This window comes from Amblyomma mixtum, chromosome 3, assembly GCF_055824585.1.
Source record: "Amblyomma mixtum isolate Tamu chromosome 3, ASM5582458v1, whole genome shotgun sequence".
In the NCBI taxonomy this organism is placed as follows: domain Eukaryota; kingdom Metazoa; phylum Arthropoda; class Arachnida; order Ixodida; family Ixodidae; genus Amblyomma; species Amblyomma mixtum.
This window is the reverse complement of record NC_143014.1, coordinates 379,630,468-379,638,011: the sequence shown is the minus strand read 5'-3', so window position 1 is coordinate 379,638,011 and position 7,544 is coordinate 379,630,468. Positions and strand designations below refer to the sequence as shown.

The 7,544-nt window shown below is 54.9% G+C and overlaps 1 protein-coding gene across 1 annotated transcript; it reads right to left on the bottom strand.

The window, feature by feature from the left end:
- Positions 1–5,174: 5,174 nt before the first annotated feature.
- Positions 5,175–6,564, bottom strand: LOC149356960 (uncharacterized). The gene has a single exon (XM_089577865.1). The coding sequence runs from the start codon at positions 6,422–6,424 to the stop codon at positions 5,249–5,251; it is 1,176 nt and encodes a 391-aa protein (XP_089433991.1). The 5' UTR covers positions 6,425–6,564; the 3' UTR covers positions 5,175–5,248.
- Positions 6,565–7,544: the final 980 nt, after the last annotated feature.

Genomic DNA, 7,544 nt, shown 5'->3' with positions numbered 1-7,544 from the left:
GGGCAGGAACAGAGGTTTGTGCATGCTGACAACCTACGTCCGTGTTCGTTTCAAAGTGTTCAATCCGGGCCAACTGTGTATCCTTCTGTGCCTAGTTCAGTGCCTGATTCTGTACCGGAAGAGTCGTCTACTAAGATCCCTTCCTTAGATACGTCTGAACCACAGGATTCCTCAGCACCACAGCCTGCCCAAGCATCTACGTTGCGGGGACAGAACGCCAGTTCGCCTGCAAGGTCCACGCTGCCTGCACCACCGCTCCGGGAGCATGCGCCACCTCCGGAAACCCCACCTCTTCGGCGCAGTGCTCGTTCTCGGAAGCCTCCTGATCGTTATACCCCATACAGCTGGTATAAAACAGTTAGGGGGAAAGGGAAGGAAGTGTCATGTGATCTCATTGTGTGCGATTGGTATTTAATGTCACGTGATGCTGTGACGTGTGTGAATGGCAACGCCGAGAGTGGGAGCGTTGCACTTGTTAAGAAGTCAGCGAGTAGATCGCTCGTGCGTGTATCTTAATCTGTACGGCCCAGCATGCCGAATAAACATGTTGCTTAGTCGCTCTGCCTCTGCTTCGCTCGTCGCGACTACAACAGTATATATGGCGCTGCTTCCGATACAGTCACACAATCTACCCGATTGAAAATCGAAGAGCGGTTGCTCACGAAGCGTAAAATTATCCCCAGCCTTCTTGCGGTGACACTGCGCATCCTCGACTTTCCGTAATACCACGAATCTTTGTATACTGTTTGTTTGCGCACGCTCATAGCCGCTGGCACTTGGCTCTTATCTTTTCTTGACGTGACATACTATTGGACTTATCTTAAATGATCCCAGCTCGCGCGACTGTTTCCACGTTGTTCCAGATTGTTGTTGCTTTGGCGCCGTATGCGGATGATTCCTTGCCAGCTTTCAATTAACCGCGGCCCACAACAGCAGGCATTCTGTTCGACGTCCGCATGATGTCACGTAGTGTATGACGGCCGTCCGACAGGCAGGAAGGCAACGAAAAGGGCTTCTAAAGGAAACTCTTTATTGGGCTGACTCGCGTCCGCACAGAACTAAAGAACTCGGTTTCGGCGATAGCAACAAGTGTTCTCGGCGGTCGCCTAACGCAATGTCTGCCGCTTTTGGCCGCTATCAGTTTAAAGCTGGCAAAGAGCCATCGAGATAGAGAACCGGCGTGAAAGTTTGCCTTATCGATTTCAGAACCGTAACAAGACAGTGTAAGCCCGATCACCATCGCGGACGGTTTCAGTGGTCATAAACGATTCCATTTCAATATCGTATTGCTCTCACACCAAAGCAGCCTAACGCCCGAACTCATATTCGACTATAACAGTGAAAACTACGATGCCATTAACTTTAGATTAAAAAACGTCTGCCATTGTTATCTGCCTTCATTTTCCAACCAATCTGTGCATGAAAACTGTCGTCAGCTTACAGAAAAATGGCCTCACTTAATGAACACCTATATCTCCCATATCTTCACGTGAGAACTAACCCAAGCTGTGGTAATATAGAAATCTTCGTAACCTGGTGAATGAGATAAAGTAACTCAACAAAACAGCTAAACGGCTGGGAATACTGATACGTGGCGGCTAGAAGCAGCAGTAGAAACAGCAGAGGTAACCTGCTACGCAAGGAACCCACGGCTTGGAGTAGTCTCTCAGCACACAAGCGCGCACCTCAGACAAACCACTTCGTCGCCCTCCCAGCGTCCGTAGCATGACCCCCCCTCGCGGCAAAAGCACCGTCCCGGTGCGCACTACACAGGCCAGGTAGACGGCGAGTTGTAAGGTTTGAGGCGGGACACATGGACGATGTCGGTGCGGGGTGCAGCGGCCGGGGATGGGGGATGTAGCGGGGTGATCTCGTACGTCACCACGGTCACCGGACGTACGACCCGATAAGGGCCTGTATATCGGGGGAGCAGTTTTTCACAAAGGCCCACACGGCGGGAAGGGACCCAGAGTAACACAAGGGAGCCAGGAGAGTAGATGACTTCACGACGGCGACAGTCATGACGTCGTTTCTGATTGACTTGGGAGGCCGACAGCCGCTCGCGGGCGACAAGATGGGCAGCGTCGGCGCGAGCGATGGCGTCCCGAGCGTAAGGACTCGTGGAGGCGGTGGCGGGCAGTACACTGTCGAAGGGCAGCAAAGGATCGCGGCCGAAGAGAAGGTAAAAAGGGGAGAAACCGGCTGTATCGTGACGCGTAGAATTGTAGGCGAATGTAACAAATGGGAGGCTAATATCCCAGTCGCGGTGATGGTCGGAGACGTACATGGAAATCATGTTGGTGAGGGTACGGTTCAGACGTTCAGTGAGGCCGTTCGTCTGCGGATGGTAGGCCGTGGCGAATTGATGACGGACGGAGCAGGAGCGGAGCAGTTCGGCGACCACTTTGGAAAGAAAGCAGCGGCCGCGATCGGTGAGCAGGTGACGGGGAGCACTGTGGTGGAGTATGACGTCGTGAAGGAGAAAGTCAGCGACATCAGTTGCGCAGCTGGTTGGGATCGCTCGAGTAATAGCGTAGCGCGTGGAGTAGTCCGTCGTGACCGCGATCCATCTGTTTCCGATAGCAGACACCGGAAAAGGGCCGAGCAGGTCGAGGCCGACACGGGAAAACGGGTCTACGGGGATGGGAATCGGCTGAAGGTGTCCGGGAGGGAGAACCGAGGGCGTCTTTCGTCGTTGGCACAGCTCGCAAGCGGCCACATAACGGCGGACAGAACGGTATAGACCGGTCCAAAAGAAGCGGCGGCGCACGCTGTCGCAGGTGCGGGAGACTCTGAGATGACCGGCCGTGGGAACGTCATGAAGCTGCCCAAGGACGCTGCTGCGCAGGTGTTGAGGGACCACGAGCAAGAGGTCAGCGCCGTCAGGCCGCATATTGCGCCGGTAGAGGACGTTCTCATGGAGCACAAACGGGACGAGGGAGCATCACAGCGGTTGGCAGTGAGGCGGTCGATGAGGGAACGTAGCGAAGAATCCAAGCACTGTTCTTGCGCAATGTTGCGGAAGGCCGAGATGGATAAGACGCAGGCGTCAGCCTCGCATTCGTTGGAGGAAGACGCATCGACAGGGTAACGGGACAAGCAATCCGCGTCCTGGTGCAAGAGGCCGGACTTGTGGACGACACAAAATGTGTACTCTTGAAGGCGAAGAGCCCAGCGCCCCAGCCGGCCAATAGGGTCTTTGAGCGAAGAAAGCCAGCATAAGGCGTGGTGATCCGTGATAACAGAGAAAGGGTGCCCAAACAAGTAAGGGCGGAATTTTGCGATAGCCCAAACCAGGGCGAGGCATTCCCGCTCGTTGATAGAATAGTTGCGTTCTGACACAGAAAGGAGACGGCTGGCGTACGTAATAACGCGAAGCTTGTTGCGTTGCCGCTGAGCAAGTAGGGCACCAATGCCATGGCCGCTCGCATCGGTCCGAAGTTCCGTAGGGGCTGAAGGATCAAAGTGCGCCAACACAGGTGGAGCAGTGATGGCACTGATAAGGGCTCTGAAGGCGTCAGCTTGGGGGGGGGGGTCCCCAAGAGAACGGGATGTCCTTCTTGAGGAGCGTGGTAAGAGGTCGGGCTATTTCCGCAAAGTTCTGGATGAACCGGCGGAAATAGGAACATAGGCCGAGAAGGCTGCGCACATCACCGGAGGAGCGCGGAGTAGGAAATGAACGCACGGCGCGGACTTTGTCGGAGTCGGGTTGGATCCCAGCAGAATCGACCCAGAGGCCAAGGACCTTGAGCTGACGGCGGCCGAAGGTACATTTCTTCGAGTTCAGCTGAAGACCAGCGCGGCGGAAGACGGCAAGGATGGCTGAAAGTGAAAGGCGATGCAGGTGGCTTTGGAATGTGGACGAAAAAACAATCACGTCATTTAAGTAGCAGAGGCATGTCGTCCACTTAAAGCCGCGCAGGAGGGAGTCCATCATGCGCTCGAAGGTCGCAGGGGCATTGCACAGGCCGTCCGGGGTGACAAAGGCGTTTTTTTTCCCGATCCCGTTCATCGACAGCGATCTGCCAGTACCCTGAGCGAAGATCGATGGAGGAATAGTAGCTGGCGCCGTGCAAGCAGTCGAGAGCGTCGTCAATTCGGGGCAAAGGGTAGACGTCTTTCTTTGTGACGGCATTCACATGGCGGTAATCGACGCAGAATCGCCAGGTTTGATCTTTCTTTTCAACAAGCACGACAGGGGACGCCCAAGGACTACTCGAAGGCTCGATGATGTTGCGGGCCAGCATCTTGTCCACCTCTGCCTGAATAACACGGCGCTCTGCGAGGGAGACCCTATAGGGCCGTCTGTGAATAGGGCGGGCCTCGCCGGTGTCAATGTAGTGGGCGACAACAGAGGTTTGACCCAAGGGACGGTCCCCAAAGTAAAAAATATCACTGTAGGAGGACAAGAGGGTGTGAAGAGCTGTAGAATTAGCAGAGGGCAGATCGGCCGCGATCATCCTGGAAATAGAATCATCACAGGAGGGCTGCGATGTAGGGACATTGGAGACGGCAGTCGTTGGGTCAGGAGCCAGGGCAGAAACTGTGCAATCGGTCAATGGGGACAGATCAGCAAGTGAAATGCCGGTCGGAAGTACCTGAGGGGACAGGCTGAAGTTGAGGACAGGGAGGCAGGTGCAGTTGTTGGTGATGTGGACAATGGTGTGGGGAAAGAGGACGTTACGATTCAGAATCACAGCGGTGATAGGGCAGGCGACGTAGTCTCCATCAGGGGCGGGAGGAGAAGGCGACATAGGGATGTAGACAGCAGCTTGTGGCGGGAGACGAGCAAACTCGGTGGATTGAAGGCGAGGTGAGCTGGTGGAGTCGTCATTGCACAGGGGCAGATCCAATCGGAGAAGGCCTGAGGAACAGTCAATAATAGCTGAATGGGCGGTTAAAAAGTCAAGGTCAAGGATTATATCCTGAGGGCACCTGGTCAGGACGGTGAACAGAACGGGGATATGACGTCCGGGAATGCTGACTCTCGCAGTGCACATTCCAATCAAGGCAGCGGGGCTGCCATCGGTGACGCGAACCGTGGACATGGCGGCAGGCGTTAAAACTTTCTTCAGACGGCGGCGCAAAGAAGAGCTCAGAACAGACACTTGGGCGCCAGTATCAATGAGGGCAAGGACCGGGACACCACTCACGAGAACATTCAAGAGATTACGTTGGGCAGCGGGGGTCAAGAGAGGATTTTCAGGCCGGGTCAATGATGCAGCGTCACCTCCGGGGGCTGCATCGGCTAGTTTTCCGAGAAGTGGCGGGAGGTCGAAGGAGAAGGGCTGCGGCGTGTGGTAGGAGAACGGGAGCGGCGGCCTAATGGGGAAGGTGAGCGGCTGGACCCACGAGCGTGCGGAGCGGGCTCGTCACGGAGCGGATCGGGACGTGGTGTGAAGTGGCGCGGGCCGTAGTCGTTGCGGCGGTCGACGAAGGAGTAGGGGCGAGGTGGCGGGGACCAACGGCTGCGGCAGTGACGGGAGATGTGTCCGACGCGAGAGCAGGTAAAAGAGATCGGCCTGCCATCAGAGGTACGCCATTCGGCAGGATGGCGATATCGGTACCGAGGCGAGTAGCTGCGACTGTAAGTGGCAGCTGCGATCACTGGAGGGTCCGGGCTGGCATGAGCGTTGTCCACGGCGCGAGGAGAAGGGACGGCCATGTTCGCAACCTCCTGGCGAACGACGGCTTGGATGAGGGCCAAGGTGTTGTCCGACAGTGGCAAGGAAGAAACAGCGGGCGTCATCGCCTCCAGTTCGCGGCGCACGATACGGGTTAAGATAGCCGGGTCGGAAGGCTGCCGCAATGTTGGCAGATCATCACAGGAGGAGCTAGCAGCAGTGTTCGGCAGCCGGTCAAAACGGTGAGAAATGCGCCGGTGTTCGGCTTGCTCGAAACGCCGGCACACCTCAAGAACAGAAGCGACCGTGGAACAGTCTTTGCGTAGAAGCAGATTAAAGGCATCGTCGGCAATGCCTTTCAGTATGTGGCCAACTCGATCTACCTCGGACATGTCTTTATCAACCTTACGGCACAAGGCGAGGACGTCTTGTATGTAGGCTATGTATGTCTCGGAGGAAGTTTGGACGCGTGACGCGAGTGCCTTCTTGGCGGCGAGTTGGCGGCCGATGGGTTTTCCGAAGAGGTCGCGGAGCTTCTGCTTACAGATGTCCCATGAGGTCAAGTCATCTTCGTGGGTTTCGAACCACACTCTCGCGGTGCCGGTCAGGTAAAATATCACATTAGCGAGCATCAGCGTTGGGTCCCACCTGTTGTGCGTGCTGACGCGTTCGTAAAGGGCCAGCCAGTCGTCCACATCAACGTCGTCTGTACCACAGAACGTGCCCGGTTCGCGGTGGTGGGCGACGACGACCGCTGGCGGTGTTGACGGAGAGGGAGATGGCTCGGACTCGGTAGACATGTTGGCGAGACGGCGGCCACGGCGGAGAGCCAGCTTGAGGTCGGGGATCGAATTTAGCAACCTCCACCAAATGATACGTGGCGGCTAGAAGCAGCAGTAGAAAGGGGCAGAGGTAACTTGGTACGCAAGGAACCGACGGCTTGGAGTAGTATCTCAGCTGTTGTTGTTGTTGTCCTCTAAATAATGGCACGTACCCACTGCGGGGGATTGGCCAAGACACAGGCGGCGACTGATAGGTGCTCAGAATGTTAAACAAGAAAATAATGATGGATTAAAAATAATAATAATAATTGAATTTAGGAAATAAATGAAAGAAATTCAGATGTGTAATTGAAATAAGCTAAACAATTACTGTGAGATCGGTGACTGAAATTGAGAGCGGGGCTAAAAGTTCCATGTTTCGGAAAGCTTGCGGCGCAGAGAAATATTGATCATGAGAAAGAACAGAGCTTAAGACGGCAGCCGTTTAGTGTCTGTAAGGAAGTTTTGCATGGCGGAGAGCACATTCCAGTTACTGTGCCCAAGGGAGCAAGCCCCAAGAGACAGAGCAAGCCCAGCTGACAGACTTAGACCTAGCTGTCGTAACGGATGCTCCAGCAGGCGGCTCCGTAAAGAGGAGAAACGGCGGCAGGTCAGCAAAAAATGATCTATCGTTCCATGTTCTCTGCCGAACGGGCACAATGGGGAGACCGCCAGACCAGATATGTAAAGGTAGAAGTTTAAGTGAGGCACGCGACAACGTAGACGCGTGAAGAAAACCTCAAGCTTGCGTGATCGCCATCCTTTACAGCTCCATGGGTAAAGGAGATGCCGGAATTCGGGAGAGGAGGTCAGAGCTGATTCTGCGAATTCTTTCAAGAGCAGATACCTGCGAAATCTGGCCGCAGTAATATATGCGCTGGGTGGAAGCACAGATACGACTGGGCCTTGAAGAGATGCCTTCGCCAGGGTATCAGCAACCTCATTCATATAGATTCCCCTGTGCCCAGGCACCCAGACCAACCGTAACGAACACACGTGGGGAGGAATCAAGCATTTGAATAAGTGTAGAGCCTGAGATGTTGTAGGCGCGATTAGAGAGGAACACAACGATAATGAATCCGTCATAATTATGACAGAA